Source organism: Oncorhynchus keta, unplaced genomic scaffold (genome assembly GCF_023373465.1).
Source record: "Oncorhynchus keta strain PuntledgeMale-10-30-2019 unplaced genomic scaffold, Oket_V2 Un_scaffold_584_pilon_pilon, whole genome shotgun sequence".
Taxonomy (NCBI): domain Eukaryota; kingdom Metazoa; phylum Chordata; class Actinopteri; order Salmoniformes; family Salmonidae; genus Oncorhynchus; species Oncorhynchus keta.
This window is the reverse complement of record NW_026290969.1, coordinates 1475350-1498912: the sequence shown is the minus strand read 5'-3', so window position 1 is coordinate 1498912 and position 23563 is coordinate 1475350. Positions and strand designations below refer to the sequence as shown.

The 23563-nt window shown below is 44.6% G+C and overlaps 1 protein-coding gene across 1 annotated transcript in view; it reads right to left on the bottom strand.

Annotated features, from left to right (window-relative positions):
- LOC118361418 (plexin-D1) overlaps positions 1–23563 on the bottom strand; it is a 108059-nt gene that overhangs the window by 22928 nt on the left and 61568 nt on the right. The window contains exons 13-23 of the mRNA XM_035741355.2: positions 17728–17873; positions 13221–13326; positions 9686–9825; positions 9185–9364; positions 8420–8504; positions 7994–8260; positions 6310–6459; positions 4573–4687; positions 3559–3666; positions 1665–1777; positions 611–715 (exon numbers count right to left, since the gene is read on the bottom strand). Of these exons, the coding sequence (XP_035597248.2) occupies positions 611–715; positions 1665–1777; positions 3559–3666; positions 4573–4687; positions 6310–6459; positions 7994–8260; positions 8420–8504; positions 9185–9364; positions 9686–9825; positions 13221–13326; positions 17728–17873 (1515 nt within the window). The remainder of the gene's footprint in view (positions 1–610; positions 716–1664; positions 1778–3558; positions 3667–4572; positions 4688–6309; positions 6460–7993; positions 8261–8419; positions 8505–9184; positions 9365–9685; positions 9826–13220; positions 13327–17727; positions 17874–23563) is intronic.

Here is a 23563-nt window from a genome sequence, read left to right as displayed (position 1 = left end):
CAATATGCTCCTATTTTCACAGTGACAGGAGAGCGGTGATAAATGGCCAATGTGAGATTTGGACGCTGTGGCCTGGAAAACACGGGAAGGATCTGAAACACTTTATCACTCTTAGACAGGCTCCCAAGGCTGTTGACCCAAAACCATGCAGTGATGCAATAGTAGATCTCTCGCTTTCTCACACACACAACCAGAGATGGCTGTCTACATGGTTACAGTAGAATGTGTGTGGTGCCATTGTCAGGGAGATGGTGGGAAGTGTGTCAACAACCTGCCAGTGTCTGGGTGGGCTGGGGTAGTGTTTGACAACATGAGAACTGCCAGAATCATAAGGACTGGCAGCTGCTGAATGGGAATTAAAATGCAATGTACACACACACACACACACACACACACACACACACACACACACACACACACACACACACACACACACACACACACACACACACACACACACACACTTGTGGTTTCCTTCTATAGTTACTCCTAATCAACAGCCTCACCGTGGAGACGTAATAATCAGTGTGACCCAGTTGTGAAGCAGAGGCGTTGGAGGTAGAGGAGAGCAGAATGGATAGTGGAACACTTCAGGGGGTTAACTCTTTACCTGCCAGTCCTGCAGAAGGGGGTGTGTCTCAGGGAGGGCTCGTGGACCGAGGGCGTTGTTCTCATAGACGGGCTGGACCAGACTCCTCTCATAGTCTGAACACATCTGAAATAAACACACAGAGACAGAATCAGAATGTGCGGACAGTGTGTGCTTGTGTGTGTGGCGATGTTGGAGTAAGTACACAATAATAACAATAGAGTGGGTGCTTATATTTCTCCTATTTCACACATGTACAAGTGTGTATTAAAAAGCATGTGAGATTGGAAAGTGCGGTCACGGCCATCGTCTACCACTATCAACGGCGACCCTGAGCAATTAGGGTTAAGTGCCTTGCTCAAGGGTACATTGACAGATCAGCTCGGGGATTCAAACTAGCGACATTTTGGTTACTGGCCCAACACTCTAACCCAGGGGTGTCAAATTAATTCCATAGAGGGCCCAGTGTCTGACATTTTTTGGATTGTCCTTTCAATTAAGCCCTAGACCACCAGGTGAGGGGAGTTCCTTATTAATTAGTGACCTTAATTCATCAATCAAGTACAAGGGACAAGCGAAAACCCGCAGACACTCGGCCCTCCATGGAATGAGTTTGACACGTGCTCTATTAGCTAAGCTCCTTGCCATTCTTAGGTTGTACTAAAGCGTGTATGTGCATACAAATGTGTAAGTATGGGTGAGTAGAAGAATGTGTGCTGTGTGCAGCAGTGTGTTTACATAAGTAGGGAAAGTTCTCTTGTGTGAGTGCCCAGCAATGTTCTGTCTCCTTGAAACATCATGTTTAAACATGAAACACACTGTTCTGTCTGTGGAAAAACAGATGGATAGCACACCAGAAAGGAGAAAACACTTACCTGTAACAAATATATGTTCTCCGCTAGTAACTAAAACCACACCACGCTTGAAAAGTTTTGGGACGGAAGAACTATTCAATGTAAATGGTTTCTGATCGAAAATCTCTCTCTAATGGTTGTGGTAAGGTGATACCCACCTTGGGGGAAGAAGGTCGGTGTGTGTGTGTGTGTCTGTGTGTGTGTGTGTGTGACTGACTCACCTTGGGGAAGAAAGTGCGTGTGACAAACTGTTTGTACTCCAGGAAGGGGATTCCCTGGCTACTGTTCAGCTCCTTAGTCAGGTCTGTCATATCTGTCTGCAGCTCTGCAAAGCCTGGAGGGACACCACAGGGTTAGTAGAGGACAACATCTCACCACCATTCACAGGTCATTTAGTCGAGAACACTTCAGACGACTCTGTCTTTTATTCCAGAGCACAGGCCCAGAACCATGCATATGTCTCTACCTAGATCTAGAACATTCTAGAATATCCCAGAACCCAGGTTTAACTACATTAGCATATTCTGGTGTCACATGACCGTGCCAGCATTTGCAGTCCAGCACAGCATGCAGGGAAATATTTACAAAACACAATCAGAGCTGCCAGATTCAATCTGAGAGTCTCCTATCAGAACCATGTGTGCTAGCAGTAAAACCCACAAGAACCGTATCAACATATCTAAACACATGGGTCTCATAGGTTCTGCTATGAGTGGATTATGTTCTGTCATTACAAGCTGTTATGAGACATGGAGGGGCTGTGTTGTCTCGTTATTGGACATGGGAGTTCTCTTTATGGACAAGCTCTTCCTTCCTCAGGATGAGAAGTTTGTTTACGTTTTATACAATAATCACCATGGAGACATTCTGTGTGTGTATCTGTGTGTGTGTGCCAAAACTCCCTCTTAGCATTTCCCTTCGGGATAATACATCCTCTGACAAATAGTCCTTTGGTCAGGCCTGACCATCAATGACTGACTCTACAGCCAAATTCCAATGCTCTTCAGTCACAAACCTTATCACTCCCACACATACCAAACTATTATCATTCATCTAGATAGGGGTGTCAAACTCATTCCATGGAGAGTCTAGTATCTGCAGGTTTTTGTTTTTTCCTTTTAATTAAGCCCTAGACAACCAGGTGTGGGGAGTTCATTAATAATTAGTGACCTTAATTCATTAATCAAGTACATGAAACACACTCGGCCCTCCGTGGAATGAGTTTGACACGTGTGATCTGATTTTAGGGCGGCAGGTAGCCTAGTGGTTAGAGCGTTGGGCCAGTAGCCGAAAGATTGCTGGATCAAATCCCTGAGCTGACGAGGTAAACATCGGTTGTTCTGCCCCACTGTTCCCCAGTAGGCCATCATTGTAAATAATAATTTGTTTTTAACTGACTTGCCTAATTAAATTGTCCCTGCAATATGCCAATCTCTTTACTCCCTTCCCAAACCTGTCCCCCACCCCTGACACTCTCACCCACACATCTGTGTCCTCTAACAAACCTACCCTCCTCTTCTTTCCCTCATCCTCCTCCCACACCTCTCCACACAGAAACATGTCCCTGACTCCTGCCCCTATTTCTTCCTCTACCTCTCTCCATTTCTCTTTCTTTCTTTATCCATCTTTATCTATCTGTCCTATAAATCTGGTCGCTCAGACATTCTGTGGCCTTCAAACTGGCCCACAGTGACCCCCCCTCCTCTCGACTCCCCTCTCACACTCCTACCACTTTGCCCCTTCAGAGTAGACACATCTGAAGCAGTGTGTGACCACCATGTTTGTGTGTGAGTGATCACTACTCAGTCTGTGTGTTTTATGAGTCACGCTAACTATGCACACATCTTTCAACTGCTGCCACCACATATCTGCACAGACACACACATACGTAAGCGCACACACATAAAAGCCCTATCCCTAAGTGAAGGTCCATGTTTTCTGTTTTCCCACATGTAGCCTTGGCCCAGGAACATCAGAGAACATGAGTGAGACTTCAATGGAGCTTAAATAACATCTGAGTGTAGGGAGACCTGCTGGTAGCATTACGAATCACACAGAAACTCCAGCCTTTCTGCCAGTACAAGAGAGTGCAAGTGTGTGTGTGTGGTTCTGAACCTTTGCGGATCTCCTCTCTGATCTGGGACTCCATCTCCTCCATCTGCAGCAGAGTCTTCTGCCAGTAGCGCTCCGCCCTCCGGCTCTTAGTACAGTATACCACCAGAGCTGTATGTGTGTGCAAGAGAGGGCAAGGGAGATGGAGTGAGAGATGAAAAGGGCCAGAGAGAAGGAGGGACAAAAGGGAATGAGGGAAAGTATGTGGGAGAGAAACACACAGAAAGAGACATAAGAGTCAATACATAGATGTCTTTGAAGCCATATCCTGTTATCACAGGTTGACATGTTGTAATGAATCAGGACATACTCAATTTGTAAAAGCTCCATACATAAACAGCTTCTGGAGAGAAATAAAAACACACTTGTCGAAGACACACACACACAAACACATTAAAAAAGACACACAGACATACAACTACGTGAGAACAAACATTCTCACCCACAGACACAAACATCACACGCACGCACGCACGCACGCACGCACGCACGCACGCACGCACGCACGCACGCACGCACGCACGCACGCACGCACGCACGCACGCACGCACGCACGCACGCACGCATACGCACGCACGCACGCACGCACGCACGCACGCACGCACGCACGCACGCACGCACGCACGCACGCACGCACGCACGCACGCGCACGCACGCACGCACGCACGCACGCACGCACGCACGCACGCACGCACGCACGCACGCACGCACGCACGCACGCACGCACGCACGCACGCACGCACACACACACACACACACACACACACACACACACACACACACACACACACACACACACACACACACACACACACACACACACACACACACACACACACACACACACACTGGGAGCAGTGGTAACAGTGGTAACAGTGGTGTCTTTGTGTTGTGTAGACTGGGGGAGAGAGACCCTAACTCCAGAGATCCTTTTATCTCCCTCACATCTGGAGCATCCGTCGCCAGGCAGCCCAGACATCCATCATTCCCGGCAACGTCACCAGCCCAGACACTTACCCACAGTGCACAGCAGCAGCAGGACGCAGCACACCACGATGGACACCACAATGGCCAGCTCACTAGCACCCAGCTGCACCTTGGCTATGATCCTCTGGAAGTTACCCACCTGCACCTAGGGAGGGAGAGAGGGGGAGAAAGAGTAAAGAAAGGAGAGAGGTTGAAAGAAAGGGTGAGATAGGAGGAAAGAGGATTCAGGGGAGAGAACAGTGTTTAGCAGGCCTGTTTCAACATACGAATGCAAAACATATGTTCTGAGGTATAGAAATGCATAAAATCTCACATTGACACACACAATCAAACAAATACACATTCAGGCTAACATGACACACACACACTGGAATGTGTGTGATGGTATTAGTCAACCAGTTCAGGGTAAACAGATGTGACTGGAGAGATGAATTTCACTTCTGCTTTCTGGTTGTCCAACCCAATTCCCTATCGCAACCTTGTTGACAAAATTCAGTATGTCTGCTTCAAGGTCCTATTCCCCATATCCTTCTGTTCTTGGACTGAGGAGGGGTACGAGTGGTCTCTCTCTTTCTCCAAACCATGAAAACAAAGCAAGAAAGAGTGTTGGAAAGAAATGCCATTGTTCTGTGTTCATATTTGGTTTGGGGTACAGCAGCCCACACAACCCCTCACACACAGCTCCCCCATACAGAGGCTCAGCTTCACTTCTGAGCCAAGGAAAAAAAGGGAGGTAAAAGTAGGTACGAGTATGCCACTGAAAAGTCTCTGAATAAATCATAAAGGTTGTTAATGCCCAGAAGCTAAGCATTTGCATACCTTTTAAACTGGGGGAGCTAGCGTACGCACACACACACACACACACACACACACACACACACACACACACACATATCTAAACACACACACGAGGTATGAGGGCAGCCCAACCGTTAGTGTTTTGACATCTTGTTGGACCCCTGCCCTCTGTGTTTGTCTGCTAATTGCATGTGTTTATTTATGGACATCCTGAGAGTTTTTCCCCTCCTACACTCCATTCCTCCCTCTCTCTCTTTCTTTGACTCACGCCTCACTGACTGTCTGTGAGGGACATAGACTGACAGAGACAGACAGACAGACAAACATGGCCATTCTAATCCACTGCTCTCAACGGCTTTATTTTCCCTAATAAGCCCTCTCAAAACTGAAATATGCAACAGACAAGACAGTGGGGGGAGAGAGTAAAACGAGAGAGAGAGAGAGTAAAACGAGAGAGAGAGAGAGAGAGAGAGAGTCTCTCTCTCTCTCTCTCTCTCTCTCTCTCTCTCTATCAGAGCAAGGCAGGGTTTAGTTGGTTGAGCCCTTCTATTATAAAGAGAGACTTCTTAGACAAAACAAAAACCATATGGGCAAGTCCTACTGTCCTTTCCGAGAAAGTGTCATTTCACCTGAAGCCCAGAGTGTGTGTGTTGACTCTTGCATGCAGGCTTACGCACATGCTTGCGTGCCTGTGTCCCCCTACACGTGTGATTGGGATGGACAGACAGACAAAAGATGAGCAGATAACAGATGAACAGATATCAGATTGGTTTACTCTTTGATTCATTTACTGTTACACCCTGTCCCCTGACCAAGAGTGGCCTGTCATCCTGCTCTTCCCTCTGCTCTCAGCCAGATCATCGAGGCATAGTTAAGTTGGTAGTTATACCAAACTGGACACTGTTTCAAAACATTGATAATAAAGTGGTCCAAAGTAGTAGCCTTAAAATATAATGCAGTTGTACTTACGGTGACAGGCAGTTCTCCTTCACTGGAGCCCAGCGAGCCATTGATGCTGCAGTGGAACAGCTGGTCGTTATGGAAGCTGATGTCACAGGGATAGGAGCCAATCATTACTGAGTATTCCTCTGGCGCCAGTTCCAGATTGCTCGGTCCTTTCTGTGCCAGACCCAAACAAAAACAGACGTCTGTCAGTCAGAGCTCTAGGGACACCATGGTCTGTCTTGGATAGGCACAGCTGACACACAAGCACAGGCACACACATAAACACACACACACATAAACACACCCACTGAGTAGTCCAGAACCAAACTCATTCAGTCTCACAACATTCCTCATACACAGGGCGAGAGTTCATCTTAAAGAATCACACAGTAGACATGGAGAGAACACTTTCTCCAAACTGACTAACCCACTGACTGTCATGACGGACACTGTCCATCTAAACCCCAGCCACTCCTTCATCAATGCACTGTAGGAGCACTGGTCCCCTCCATGCACGCTCACACGTGGACATGCACCCACCCACCCACCAGTGGAGACTGCTGTGTGAGGAGAGGTTGTATGTTTATCCCCAGTGTGTTTCCTCTCTGTGATTACACCCTTAGGACCATGTACTGTCCTGTCCCCTCTGCAGGATGCCACCCCCTGGGTCTCTGTCAACAAACACTTCCTCAAACACACACACACACACACACACACACACACACACACACACACACACACACACACACACACACACACACACACACACACACACACACACACACACACACACACACACACACACACACACACACACACACACACACAGACAAAACACATACATGAAACAATGAATTCCAAGGACCAAAACAGGATGAAAGCAAACAAAACCCACCCACATTCCAACAGATGTCCTTAATATAGGATCTAACCAAACAACAATCCCCATCAAACAAACACGTTCTACTCCATCCAACATTATCTGAACCTGGATAAGCCCACAAACATCCAGCCTGGTCCACCCAAAGTGGATTCCACCTTCGTAATGAAAACAAGAAGCAACATTGAGTACCCCCTTGCCCCTACATCACCCAAGTAGACAGGGCTGAGGCAGAAATTCCTGTAAGGGCTCCAGCTTTACACACACATACGCACAGAGGAGAGAAAGAGAGCGAGAGGGGCAGAAAGAGACTTCCCTGTAACTTGTCCCAGTCTGTGTCTCATCCTGTCTGTACCAGCACCAGTGGAGATCCAGCAGTTTTTAATGACTGTTAGCATTAAGACCCTCACTCCTCTCTCATATATGAGGTAGTTGTTTATGGGGCAGTAGCTTAGGTCAGCTAGAATACAGACAGGACCTCACACAAAGATGTCTGACTGAGTTGTCTGCTAAGAGGTGGTGGTACTGTAATCCCATTCTTTCTGAACAGCCCAGCCACAACTTAACACACCCCAGGTTTCAGAATTACACAGTCTTTTATCTTTTTAAAGTATGAATACAAAGACAGTGAGCCATGATTGCTATTTTCAGAATGAAGTCAGATTGACAGGACTGGACAGTTCCTAGAACAAGTGCACGAATCTCCCTGGTCAATGGGCCTTTCAGTTCTCATCCTGCTCCATCCTCCCCCATTTGGTGGACTAAACTGTCACTTACAAAACTCCCCACCCCCACCCTCTCCCATTAGTGCGCTGGGCTGTCACATACGTTGATGATGAGTGTGAGTGGCTCCCCAGGGTGGTGCTTGATCAGCTTCTCCTTGTTGGCGGTGAAGAATTGAGGGTCCTCCACGTACTCCAACAGGAAGTGACCTCCGTGAGGCTCCTCCTCTTCCTCCTGGCCTGGGCCGTAAAAGACCGGGCTATCTCCTGTGTAGAGGACTCCATTCAGGAAGAACTCTACCGTGGCCTGCTGAGATTGGCTAGAGGTGGGGGAGGAGCATGTAATCATGGAGGGAGGCTGCACCTTACAGGCCTAGAGAGGGACCAGGAGGATGAGAGAAAAAACCTTCATCACCTCGAAGTGTACACACTGTGCAGGAGTCCAGTCCATTCTTCAAGTTTTTCATCTAAGATGTTAGCTACTTCAGGAGTTTATCTATTCACACTCGAGATGTTCCTTGTTGTTACTTACCGCCTGTCCGATGTCTAGCACCTCCATAGTGACACTCTGAACCAGGTCAAAACCCTGCCCTGTCACTGTGATGGTCCGACCGCCACTGGAACACAATCACACACGGTTAAAAACATAGAACACAGAGACACACCCAAACAACCACTCTGGCCAGAGACGGAGAGCACAAACTCACATGGATCAGAGACAGTGCAAACCAACACACTACACACAGTCAGAGTCGGCACACAAGCCAATCCGACCCACCATGCCCTCCCTCATAGGTCTGTCTCACACATGGGGTGTCATTTCAAACCAACACACACACACCCATGTACGCACGCATGCACATGCAAACCCTGTGGAGAAGCTACAGAGCATAGATCAGGAAGACATTAACATTAAGTATGTCATCTCTGTGGCTGGATGGGATACCAGGCAAACCCTCCAAGAGAGTGACTGTGGTAGAACGGAACTACAAGAGCATTAGAATGACTGAAATCATATTTTCTATATGCTGTCATACTCTGTTGTCAACAGAACACTGGATAAATAGAATCTATGGAATGCTAGATTGATCAATGGAACAATGCAGGACACTGACTGTTCAGTTTTCTACTGTATGTATAAGATACTGCATAATCAATGGAATAATGCAGGACACTGACTGTTCAGTTTTCTACTGCATGTATGAGATACTGCATAATCAATGGAACAGTGTGTTTGATAAATGTATCGCCAAACCACTGCCCGGCACATACACAGTGCGTCGAAATGTCTTTGTACCTGAGGTAGCTCTGTCTGGGTTTGATGTAGCTGATGCTGGGGTTCTTCTCGTAAATGTAGTGGGTGAGGAGCTCAGAGCGCTGACAGGGTATGTATTCAAACTCCACACACACCGACACCGCCTCAGTGTGTGTGTGCAGGGCCGCAGGCATGGTGCACTCAATGGTGTCTTCAGTTAGCCTGGAACACACACACATGCACAAGGACGAAGACACACAGGGATGCACAAGGAAAGAAAAATACCACACAATCAGCATGATAAAACGACACACTAAGAGCTTCCATAACAAATATATCCAAGAACAAAAACAGCCTCTGAAAATACAACAAATGCATCAGCTGAAAAAATAACAATACCTCACACATGATACAATTAAACAACTCAACTGGACTGTCTCCTTTAGAATAACACTCAGCATCACAAAGCCATCAGATTCTGCACAGCAACATATGCAAGTTCAACAGTGATGACAATGCATTGAATCCCACAGCAAGACTCACGTGAGGATGGTGCATTCCTGGGTACCATTGACCTTGACTCTGATCTGGGAGCCAGTGTCCAGGTGCTCCCCCTTGATGGTAACCCTGGTTCCCCCAGAACGAGAGCCCTTTCTAGGCTCCATGGATAGCAGCTTGGGGACCTGGGGAGGGAGATGGGACATATGTGTTGGTATACATGTGCCATAAGGCCACGTTGTTGTTATGCTGTCATGTGCTGTCCACACATCCGAGGCAGCAGTCTGCTGGTGTTGCATCATTGTGGTACTGTAATTGAATGATTCAAATAATATTCTATACAGTAGATGTCTACAGTATATGTACCATATGCTTAGTTTCCTCAGCTGAATAAGTTGCTGAGTATAACATATTTTAAGTTTGACAACTTGTGGACACTGCAGCCCTGGGAAACTAAATTTGAGTAGCCCACCCCTGCAGTTCAGTATTGTTCTCCACTGAGGCCTTACGGCTTTGCGTTCATCTCAGCTACATATGACAGATCCCTGGGGCTAGGATATATTTTGCTATCCAGCTATATAGCAGTACAGCCATACACACACACAGGACAGGTCCCTGGGGCTAAGACGAATATCCCTATACAGCTATACAGTTCTACAGCATCAGCATTCTGGAGACTTCCGAAGCCTCTCTCCCCTCTGTGAACCTTGCCTCCAGGGAGGACCTCTCATTCTCACTGACACGATCCACTTCCTGTGTATGTGTGTGTGTGTGAATGGGGCAGGGGTGTCTATTGTGTGTGCATAAGGAAAAGGCAGATGTTTCCGGCCCGATATTTGAGGAAGAAGGTCCAAAGGAAGCACACATCCGGTCTCCGTTTGGATCTGAACAATTTTCCCTTTTCCTCAGAAATCACCTTCTCCCCTCCTCTACCTTTCTTTCCGGCACACCCTGGGGCAGCATCCCAGATAGTGGCAAGGGGCAGAAAGGACTTCTCAGAACCCCTAAAAGTGTTTGTTGCTTTGTATTTCAATACTTTCACATATCCAAGACTGTTACTTCATACTGGGATCATGACTCATACTGAAGGCAGAATCCCCTTTATAAAAGTGTCTGAAATTATTCAGAACCCTTCGACTTTATCCACACTTTGTTAGGTTACATACTCATTCTTGCTGCACAGCTATTTCCAGGTCTCTCCAGAGATGTTCCATCGGGTTCAACTCCAGGCTCTGGCTGGGCCACTCAAGGACATTGAGACTTGTCCCGAAGCCACTCCTGTGTTGTCTTGGCTGTGTGCTTAGGGTCGAAGGTGAACCTTCGCCTCAGTCTGAGGTCCTGAGCGGTCTGGAGCAGGTTTTCATCAAGGATCTCTCTGTACTTTGCTTCGTTCATCTTTGCTTCCATCCTGACTAGTCTCCTAGTCCCTGCTGCTGAAAAACATCCCCACAGCATGATGCTGCCACCACCATGCTTCACCGTAGGGACGGTGGCAGATTCCTCATGTGCCTTTTACTGAGGGGCGGCTTCCGTTCTGCCACTCAACCATAAAGGCCTGATTGGTGGAGTGCTGCATAGATGGTTGTCTATCTGGAAGGTTCTCCCATCTCCACAGAGGAACTCTAGAGCTCTGTCAGAGTGACCTTCGGGTTCTTGGTCACCTCCCTGACAAACGCCTTCTCCCCCAAATGTCTCTGTTTGGCTGGGCAGCCAGCTCTAGGAAGAGTCTTGGTGGTTCCAAACTTCTTCCATTTAAGAATGAGGGCACTGTGTTCTTGGGGACCTTCAATGCTGATGAAATGTTTTGGTACCTTTCCTCAGATCTGTGCCTTGACACAATCCTGTCTTGGAGGCTACAGACAATTCCTTTGACCTTAAGGCTTGGTTTTTGCTCTGACATGCACTGTCAACAGTGGGACCTTATATAGACAGGTGTGAGCTTTTCCAAATCATGTCCAATCAATTGAATTTGCCACAGATAGACTCCAAACAAGTTGTAGAAACAGCTTAGGGATGATCAATGAAAACAGGATGAACCTGAGCTCAATTTTGAGTATCATAGCAAAGGGTCTGAATACTTATGTAAATAAGGTATCTATTTTTAATACATTTACTAACATTTTTAAAAGCCTTTTTTCACTTTGTCATTATGAGGTAATGTGTGTAGATTGCTGAGGGTAATTAAAAAATATATATTTTATAATAAGGCTGTAAAGTAACACAATGTGGAAAAATGTAAGATGCCTGAATACTTTCCGAAGGCACTGTAAACCCTACATTAAACAATTTAAAAGATTTTACTGAGTTACAGTTCATATAAGGAAATCAGTCAATTGAAATAAATTAATTAGGCCCTAATCTATTGATTTCACACGACTAGGCAGGGGTGCAGCCATGGGCCTTGGAGGGCATAGGTCCACCACCTGGCAGCAGAGGCCCACCCACTGGGAAGCCAATCAGAATGAGTTTTCCCCCACAAAAGCAGAATTTCTCCTTAGCACAATAAGCCGGATGTGGAGGTCCTTGGCTGGCATGGTTACACGTGGTGTCAGCGGTTGTGAGGCCAGTTGGATGTACTGCCAAATTCTCTAAAACGACGTTGGAGACAGCTTATGAAATTAACATTCAGTTATCTGGCAACAGCTCTGGTGGACATTCCTGCAGTCAGCATGCCAAATGCATGCTCTCTCAAAACTTGAGACATCTGTGGCATTGTGTTGCGTGACAAACAGCACATTTGAAAGTGCTCTTTTATTGTCCCCGGCACAAGGTGCACCTGTGTAATGATCATGCTGTTTAAATCTGCTTCTTGATATGCCACACCTGTCAGGTGGATGGATTATCATGGCAAAGGAGAAATACTCACTAACAGGGACACATTGTGCACAACATTTGAGAGAAACACGTTTTTGTGTGAATGGAACATTTCTAGGATTTCTTATTTCAGCTCATGAAACATGGGACCAAAAGAAAGAAACAGAGGGCTTAGATGGGAATTTCCACAGGCTGTGTAGTCTTAATCCAAAGGGAGACAGTGTTGGTCAGGGTCAATTAGCAGAAGAAGCAGCCAGCCTCGGCTGGTCATGAATTCAAAGAGGGGGACATTTCAACAAGCGGCATATTTGTTTTTGCTGGCACCGAGTTCTGGATGACAATAGTGCTTAAGTTGCTGTTCTAATGAACGTTTGAAGATTCCCACACACTTGCATTCCTGAATATCAAGACGCATCTGTTAACATTCAACTGACACATTGGGAACACTTTTCCCAGTATGAACAAGGACTGGGGAGTGGGGAGTGGGGAGAGGGAGAGAGAGGAGGTAGGAGAAAGAATGGAGAGATTGTGGATTTAACCAGCAAGAGAAAGAGAAAGACTATAGCAAAGAAATACTGTAAATGAATAGGCAGAAGAAAATGGAAAGGCAGGTCAGGGAGAAGGAGAGGAAAAATGAGGAAGGAAGACAGAGAGGAAGGAGAGAGAGAGAGACAATGAGAGAGAAAGAGAAGAGAGACAGAGAGAGGAAGGAGAGATAGAGAGGGGAAGGAGAGCAGGAGAGAGAGGGAGGATAGAACACACTCACCAAGTATGAGAAGGCCTCTTTGGACACCGCCATTGCTTTTTGGTTCACAGTAATTCTGACAAAATTCTTTGTGGGATCAACGGCCTGCCCAGTAACACACACCAGCCTGTAGATAGAACGCAAAACTGTAAGGTCAGCAGACACCCTTAATCTGAACCAACACTGACCAAAATCATCGCTACAGGAACAGCACAGTATTTTGGCAATTGCCTTTTAGGATGTTTTTGTGTCAACTGTGGATTACATATTTTTGGGGGATTTTTCATGAGTTTCACAACTTTTAGAAAAAAGCTAAACACAGACATTATGATAGAGATCCTTAGAGGTTCCGTAATAATATCTGTGGTAAGTACTATACAGTGTTGGCTAAACCTAGAGGAAGGGGACTTCAAAACCCCCCCGGCCAGATGCTGCGAAACACAGAGGGGCTTAACGAGCTGACTGGATGTTTGTTTTATAACCTCATGGCTCTAATTAAGCCTCATATTGTCACACAGTACATGGACCAGAGGGACGCAGTAGGATTATCCATACAGTGATAGAGTAACAGAAAACATTCTGCAAGGCCAGATCCCAGATCTGTATGTGCTTTGGCCCTGCTGTATTTCAGTCAGAGGAACTGGCTAAAATATATACGGTACCGATCATGGACCAGGCTATGATACAATGACTCCCCACAGAAATAAAAACAGGGGAAACCATGTTGCCCAACCCCAACCCTGCGTGGCTCGAAGCCCATCCCGTCACCCTCCTCTTGTTCAGCACGTGCGGGCAGTTTATTTAGTCAGGTGGTTGGTTCTATAACGTCCATAAATACCTGGCAACCCAATCAGGGGTCTAGTTGCTGACTGACAGGAGGCTTGATCGTCTGAGGGTCACATGAGATAGGTACCCCAGAGACAGGGCAAGACCAGAAACAGGGCTGGGCTGAAGGATGGGTCTGAAGGGGATCAAGGAGCTAATAGAGCTGGATCAAGTCCCAGTAGTTGTTTGTTGTTTTGAAACAAGTAACTGATTGCAGCCAAATTCTCAGCTTTCGGGACAGATTTCCACGTCAGAGAGTTTAAATCTCAATGCAATGGGATCCCCTCTAGAGAAAATGATTAATCATTTTGGTAAATTAATGTGAAACCTAGCTCAGTATAGGTCACAAATGAAACAGCAAAAAAGCAGCTCTAGTGAATTCCATCCAAATCTGTATTATTACAGTAGAGAGATAGCTGTGGATATGAGTCACAGGATGCCGGGATGATTAATGATGTTGGTAGAAATATAAATGTAAACTCCACAAAACTCCACCTGTATGCTGACGACACAAGTGTTTACTCCTGTGCCTCGAAATGGGGAAGGCTTTTCAGGATTTGCAACTGGCTTTTGATGACAACAGAAAAAACTATCCCACCTGAAACTGCTTAATGCCAGAAAGACTGCTTGCTGTTACTGCCACTATGCACTGGCTTCTTGCTCCCACCACCACCCCAGCCTCCACCTGTTAGGTTCTGTGTTGACGCTTTGCTTGGGCAGTGACCTACCCTGAAGGAGCAGAGCCTATATCGCCAAGACTTGCATTATTTATTGTTAAATAAATGGATTAACATACAGTATATCACAAAAGTGAGTACACCCCTCACATTTTTGTAAATATTTGAGTATATCTTTTCATGTGACAACACTGAAGAAGAAGAAATGACACTTTGCTACAATGTAAAGTAGTGAATGTACAGCTTGTATAACAGTGTAAATTTGCTGTCCCCTCAAAATTGGGCCCAATTAGCCATTTTCCCTCCCTGGTGTCATGTGACTTGTTAGTGCTAAAAGGTCTCAGGTGTGAATGGGGTGTAGGTGTGTTAAATTTGGTGTCATCGCTCTCACACTCCCTCATACTGACTGGTCACTGAAAGTTCAACATGGCACCTCATGGCAAAGAACTCTCTGAGGATCTGAAAAAATAATTGTTGCTCTACATAAAGATGGTCTGGGCTATAAGAAGATTGTCAAGACCCTGAAACTGAGCTGCAGCACGGTGGCCAAGACCATACAGCGGTTTAACTGGACAGGTTCCACTCAGAACAGGCCATAGTCGACCAAAGAAATTGAGTGCACGTGCTCAGCGTCATATCCAGAGGTTGTCTTTGGGAAATTGACATATGAGTGCTGCCAGCATTGCTTCAGAGGTTGAAGGGGTGTGGGTTCAGCCTGTCAGTGCCGTACACTGCATCAAATTGGTCTGCATGGCTGTCGTCCCAGAAGGAAGCCTCTTCTAAAGATGATGCACAAGAAAGCCCGCAAACAGTTTGCTGAAGACAAGCAGACTAAGGACATGGATTACTGGAACCATGTCCTGTGGTCTGATGAGATCAAGATAAACTTATTTGGTTCAGATGGTGTCAAGCGTGTGTGGCGGCAACCAGGTGGGGAGTACAAAGACAAGTGTGTCTTGCCTACAGTCAAGCATGGTGGTGGGAGTGTCATGGTCTGGGGCTGCATGAGTGCTGCCGGCACTGGGGAGCTGCAGTTCATTGAGAGAACCATGAATGCCAACATGTACTGTGACATACTGAAGCAGAGTATGATCCCCTCCCTTCGGAGACTGGGCCGCAGGGCAGTATTCCAACATGATAACGACCCCAAACACACCTCCAAGACGACCACTGCCTTGCTAAAGAAGCTGAGGGTAAAGGTGATGGACTGGCCAAGCATGTCTCCAGACCTAAACACTATTTTGCAACTGTGGGGCATCCTCAAATGGAAGGTGGAGGAGTGCAAGGTCTCTAACATCCACCAGCTTTGTGATGTCGTCATGAGGAGTGGAAGAAGACTCCAGTGGCAACCTGTGAAGCTCTGGCGAACTCCATGCCCAAGAGGATAAAGGCAGTGCTGGAAAATGATGGTGGCCACACAAAATATTGATACTTTGGGCCCAATTTGGACATTTTCACTTAGGGGTGTACTCACTTTTGTTGCCAGCGGTTTAGACATTAATGGCTGTGTGTTGAGTTATTTTGAGGGGACAGCAAATTTACACTGTTATACAAGCTGTACACTCACTACTTTACATTGTAGCAAAGTGTCATTTCTACAGTGTTGTCACATGAAAATATATACTCAAATATTTACAAAAATGTGAGGAGTGTACTCACTTTTGTGATATACTGTATTTCCACATGGCGTTTTCTTTCTGAACTACAGTAATGTCCCCAAAAACAGTAAGTAAATAATACAGCATACCATTCTATAGTCCGCAAAAACACTACAGTAAATACTACAGTATACCATTCTTTCGTCCGCAAAAACACTACAGTAAATAGAACAGTATACTGCAGTCTGCAAAAACACTACAGTTTTTACTATAGTATATACATCTTTTTTTTTTACTACAGAACCTCGCTTTACATTCCTCCACCGCCCAGAGAGGAAATATTTTGAGATCTAGCGCGTGATGTTTTGGCTACTATGAGCAATGTCTCTGGACATTTACCCAGAGAGGAGGACCAGGATAATCAGCAATGGAGCCTGAGGAAAGTGGTATGTGTGCTTGTGCACACGCTTGGTGCATGCGTGTATGTGTTGAGGTAGAGAGGGGAGCCAAACAGGACACTCAAGGATATGAAAGAGTTGGCTGCTTGAACTTCTACTCTTTCCCCAACAGATGTGTCCAGAGTGGGTACTGAATTAGTACCCCTACTTAGCCTACATGATGAATTACCTTGAAACTATTGACACGTTTTGACTTCATATGTCTCTCTCTCCAGAGCAGTACACTTCCCTCTGGCACTCAGATGTGACCTCTGACCTCTCAGCACATGAACAGACACCTGTCTCAGCCATGGTCGCGGTGAGGTCACGCAGGTGTGTGTGTGTGTGTGCATCTATTCAGTGTGTGAGCCTGCTGTAAGTAAGAAAGACCGACATGTTTTGGTTTGTCAGCACCACTACCTCCGAAGAGGAAATACTTTGCTGTCATAACAACCAGCTCAGAGAACCAATGAGGGACGAGCAAGCAGGGTGAGGTCATCCCTGATGTGAAATCTAATTTGCGGGGTCTGGAGTGACCTGTAATGTGTGTGTGTGTGTGTGTGTTTGGGAGTGTGTAGTGACAGGTTAGACCTGTGGGTCAACCCAGCACTGGTCTGCATTCTACTACTGCGTGATTGGCTCCAGTGGAGAGGGACGAGATAAACATTTCCATCCGAGGAACATTCTGGAAATCGGTATGGAGGTTTTGCTGTGGTCCTATAGTTAGTGTTTCCATGGAATACTATGTGCAGGTGTCAACACAGAGTTCTGCTGTCTCCTTGGTAATAGTATTGTGGGCCTTGAAGTGTCTCCTTCATTTTAACGGAATGGTTTAAAATGAGAAGTGCTCTTCTATATTATGCTTTTATAAATTACCCCAACAACATCATTTCAAAAATTCTGACACCTGTGCAAGAAGACACTGAACGAATTAATGCATCAACCAATTGAATCAATTCATCAATAAATCAATCATAAGACATTTACTTACTCCACAGAGACAGTGTATTGGTCAGGAATGATTGTACATGGGAACATCCCGATGGAGACCTCCACTACCTCAGCCCTGCGCCCCATGTTCCTACCCTGCACCGTGAGCAGGGTACCTCCCTCCAACGGCCCACTCTGGGGGGAGATCTATGGGAGAGAGAGAGGAGGAAAAGAGAAGGGTAAGTGCCCGCTTATATCCCAGCTAGCATATTTGGTTCCTTGGAAGCTGTGGTAACGTATATATTTGGTTTTACATTGGTTGTGGAAACGAACCCATACGTTCCCTGACCGGTAAAACTGAATGTTTTTGCTAGCAGCTACCCATAGATTCCCATAACACTTACCTCTAAATTCCTTTATACTGGACACAGAGACAATTCAAATTGTATCCACAAGTTTATTTGACTCTTGAGAATCAGATAAAGGGCCTCATTGCCAAAGTGTCCATTTTAAAATGTTCAATAAGAACACTTTTTGGCACTTATTTCTCAATGCCAGAAACACATACAGTGGGGAGAACAAGTATTTGATACACTGCCGATTTTGCAGGTTTTCCTGCATGTAGAGGTCTGTAATTGTTATCATAGGTACACTTCAACTGTGAGAGACGGAATCTAAAACAAAAATCCAGAAAATCACATTGTATGATTTTTAAGTAATTCATTTGCATTTGACCCAAGTTAAACAATTTAAAGGCAATGCTACCAAATACAAATACTAAGTGTATCTGATCCACTGGGAATGTGATGAAAGAAATAAAAGCTGAAATAAATAATTCTCTCTACTATTATTCTGACATTTCACACTCTTAAAATAAAGTGGTGATCCTAACTGACTTAAGACAGGGAATTGTTACTAGGATTAAATGTTAGGAATTGTAAAAAAACTGATTTTAAATGTATTTGGCTAACACGGAACCCAAACCGGCTGCGTGCGTGTGCCATCGTGCGCTATCGTGCATACATTTATTTTACACCAAACGTGATCGCGACACGCAGGTTAAAATATCAAAACAAACTCTGAACCAATGACATTTATTTGGGGACAGGTCAAAAATCATTAAACATTTATAACCAATGAGGAGATGGGAGAGGCAGGACTTGCAGCGCGATCTGCGTCAGAAATAGGAATGACTTCTATTTTACATGCGCGATCGTCGCAAAATACATTTAGAAATCCATATTATTCAATTATTGCGCCAACGAGCGTCTGCGATGCCAAGGGCTAAAATAGAAGTCATACCTATTTGTGACGCAGATCGTGCTGCAAGTCCTACCTCACCAATCTCCTCATTGGTTTACAGAAGCAGGTACCCACGTTATACCCACGTGGGTGATTGAAAGACGAAATGTTTTGCCAGTCGTCGTGGTAATAATATGAAAGTTTAGATGATCACCATATAAGTTAAAAGAGGAAAAAGCTTGGAAGGAGGAGGGATGACTAGAAACGATTCAGTTGACCGTTTTATGTGCGGATGAATTGTCGGAGTAGAGGACCTTGTGCATTTCAGGTAAAATAACAACTCAATGTTTATATCCCAGGACAAGTTAGCTAGCAACAGCAAGCTAGCTAAATAGGACAAATTAGCTAGCATATGCAAGCTAGCTAGCTAAATTGCCATACATGTTTGATGCTTTTCGACCTGTCCCCAAATTAATGTAGGTTCAGAGTTTGTTTTGATATTTTAACCTGCGTGTCGTGATCGCGTTTGGTGTGGGTGGACAAAATAAATTAATGCACGATGGTGCACGATGGCGCCTGCGCGCAGCCGGTTTGGGTTCCGTGTTAGCCCTTGAAAACGCAGACGCTCGTTGGCTTGCGCGGGCGAGCGAGCAATGTGGGTGCAATAATTGAATAATATGGATTTCTACATTTATTTATCACTTGCGCACGTGACGTGTCCGGTCTGGTCAGCATGTGAGGTGTATGTAAACTTTCGACTTCAACTGTAAATTGTACAACTGTAAACTAACAAATAAGTATTCAAGTTCGAACCCATGTATATTAATATATAGCACCAACTACATAAATATCTGATAGGGTCCATTGTCTGCTACCTGGACTAATCAGAGGTGGTCGGTGACTTTTAAGATGAGGGAGGATGATAAAAAAATGCATGAGCATGGCCTTATTTCTATTTCATCATTATTGGATGACTGTTATTCATATTCCATTCACCCAGCTTAATGAAACATCGATAGGTTTAGGCTACTACATGACACTCACATTTTCCCTATAACCATCATGAGGTTGCTACATCCTATCCTATGAATGAAAGTTTATAAAGAAGGTGCACAGGTCGAGTGAATTTTGAGTAATCAAGGTGACAGACAGTGACACATTCAATACCGTCTTGCACATACTTGCCTGCATCTAGCTGATCTAGGGTGTAATCATTAGTCCAACAGTTGCAAATGAGAGTTTCTATTGGACAAATTCAGGTATGTTTATCCCCATTTCGTTACGTTTGCTTATGTTTAAGAAACATTTTTCATCAGAATCAGCAGAATGAATACACCCCTGAGCACACGCAAACACAGTTTACTTTCATAGCAATCACATTAAAAGAGCATGTATATATTTGCTCAAGTCCTTGTCACGACTTCCACCGAAGTCGGTTCCTTTTCTTGTTCGGGCGGCATTCGGCGGTTGACGTCGCCGGTCTTCTAGCCATCGCCGATCCACCTTTCATTTTCCATTTATTTTGACTTGTTTTCCCACACACCTAGTTTACATTCCCTCATTACCTGTCGTGTATTTAACCTTCTGTTCCCCCCATGTCTGTGTGTGAAATTGTTTGTTGTAAAGTGTTCACTCTGACTGGTTCGCGACAGGCTATTTTGTACCCATATTTTGATGTTCTGGGTGCCGTTGGTTTTGCATATTAAACTGCTCCGGTTATTACCCAGTTCTGCTCTCCTGCGCCTGACTACCCTGCAGCCAGTCACGCACCTCTTACATTCCTTCTTCTAACTATCTACGCGCTCTCCTCCTCTCAACTATTCCCTTCGCTTGTGGACTTCAGTGCACAATTTTGGTATTTGGTATTTTATTAGGATCCCCATTAGCTGTTGCGAAAGCAGCAGCTACTCTTCCTGAACAATTAATACAATCGTAACCAGACAATTTACATTGACCACCCCCCAATCCCTTTTTGTACGCTGCTGATACTCACTGTTTATTATTTATGCATAGTCACTTCATCCCCACCTACAAGTACAAATTACATCAACTCACCTGTACCGGGCGGCAAGGAAAGGTTGCGAGATCGAATCCCCAAGCTGACAAGGTAAAAATCTGTCGTTCTGCCCCTGAAGGCAGTTAACCCACTGTTCCTAGGACGTCATTGTAAATAAGAATTTGTTCTTAACCTATATTTAACTAGGCAAGTCAGTTAACTTCACTAGGGTAGGGGGCAGCATTCGGAATTTTGGATGAAAAGCATGCCCAATTTAAGTTGCCTGCTACTCAGGCCCAGAAGCAAGGATATGCATATAGAGATAGATTTGGATAGACAACACTCTAAAGTTTCCAAAACTGTTAAAACAATGTCTGTGAGTATAACAGAACTGATATGGCAGGCGAAAACCTGAGGAAAATCCAACCAGGAAGTATTATTATTTTGAAAGGCTGTTTTTCCATTGAAAGTCTATCCACCATACAAAGACTTAGGACCCAGTTCACGATATCTATCGCTTCCTCTACATGTGGCCAGTCTTTAGACATTGTTTCAGGGTTTTACTCTGAAAAATGAGGGAGATACAGCACTTTCAATGAGAGGCCAGTGGAAATTTCCAGCCATGTGTCCTGCGTGTGATCGGGAACGCACCTTTCTTGTTTCTCCTTTCTATTGACGAAGCCTTTGTCTGTTTGAAATATTATTTATTATTTATGACAAAAACAACCTGAGGATTGATTTTAAACATCGTTTGACATGTTTCTACTAACTTTTATTGTACTTTTTTTTACTTTTCGTCTTGATATTGAGAGCATGCATTGTGCCTTTTGATTTCTGAACTAAACACAGCAACAAAAGTGATGTTTTTGGACATAAAGAGGGACATTATCGAACAAAAGGAACATTTATTGTCTAACATGGAGACCTGGGAGTGCCACCAGATGAAGATCATCAAAGGTAAGTGATTAATTTTTACGCTATTTCTGACTTTTGTGACACCTCTCCTTGGTTGGAAAATGGCTGTATGGTTTTTGTGGCTTAGGCGCTGACCTAACATAATCGTGTCATGTGCTCTCGCCGTAAAGCCTTTTTGAAATCTGACACAAGTGGTTGCATTAAGGAGAAGTTTATCTTTAAATGTATGTCAAACACTTGTATCTTTCATCAATGTTTGATGAGTATTTCTGTAATTTGATGTGGCTCTCTGCATTTTCACCGGATATTTGTTTGAGACAATGATTACTGTACATAACGCGCCAATTACAAATTAGGTTTTTGGACATAAATATTAGCTTTATCGAACAAAACACACATTTATTGTGTAACATGAAGTCATTTGAGTGCCATCTGATGAAGATCATCAAAGGTTAGTGATTAATTTAATCGCAATTTCTGACTTTTGTGAGCCCTCTCCTTGGCTGGAAAATGTCTATGGTTTTCTGTGACTAAGCACTGACCCAACATAAGCGCATGATGTGCTTTCTCCGTGAAGCCTTTTTGAAATCGGACACTGTGGTTGGATTTACAAGAAGTTTATCTTTAAAATGGTGTATAATACTTGTATGTTTGAGGAATTTTAATTATGTGATTTCTGTTGTTTTTAATTTGGCGCCCTGCAATTTCACTGGCTGTTGCCGAGGTGGGACGCTAGCGGGACACTTGTACCAGAGAGGTTAAATAAAAATAAATAAATATGCTCGCACACTGACTCAGTACCGGTGCCCCCTATATATAGGCTTGTTATTGTGTTAATATTTACCAAGTAGACTAAAATAAAAAATGTCATGTGACAAATAAAGTTGGATTTGATTTGATTTGACTCCAATCATGCAGTACAGCGTACAGTCAGAAATCAGTTTAGCAGGCCTCGGTTGCAATAAATGAATACAACCAAAAGCTTACCTTGACTTGGAAGAGTTCCAGTGTTGGATGGCCATAGCCATCACTCTCTGTTTGAGACGGGCGTTTTGAGTAGGCTAAATTAGCTAGCTGTATTCACAAGTGAAAGTGAAAAAAATATAACCAAATTCCCCCAACCCTCTCAATCTCCCACTCTCAATTCTCCTTAATTTTGGGGGAAAAAAAATCTTCAAACTTTTCAACTATTGTCTTTCTCTCTCTTTTGAGTCCACTACTCAGCACATTGTATGCAATGCAGTGCTAGCTTGCTGTAGTTTATGCTTTCAGTACTAGATTAATTATATGATCCTTTGATTGGGTGGACAACATGTCAGCTCATGCTGCAAGAGCTCTGATAGGTTGGAGGACGTCCTCCAGAAGTTGTCATAATTACTGTGTAAGTCTATGTAAGGTGTTGAGAACCATGAGCCTCCAAGGTTTTGTATTGAAGTCAATGTACCCAGAGGAGGACAGAAGCTAGCTTCATTGCAAAACAGTGTGTCAACCAGTTGGAGAACATTCCTAGAACATTACCAACATTATTTTAACCAAGTTTGAACTTTTAGGAAACGTTCTGTTAAAGTAATGAAAATACCAAGAAAATAACATTTTTTTTGTCAAGTTCCACAAAACTATCCTGCACCATTCCCAGGAAGTTGTGGGAAAGTTGTATGCAAAATAGTCATAGGACAACTACACTCTCACCAAGCTCTAAGAAACATATGGTTCTCAGAACATTATGTTCTCGTTGGGATTGCTC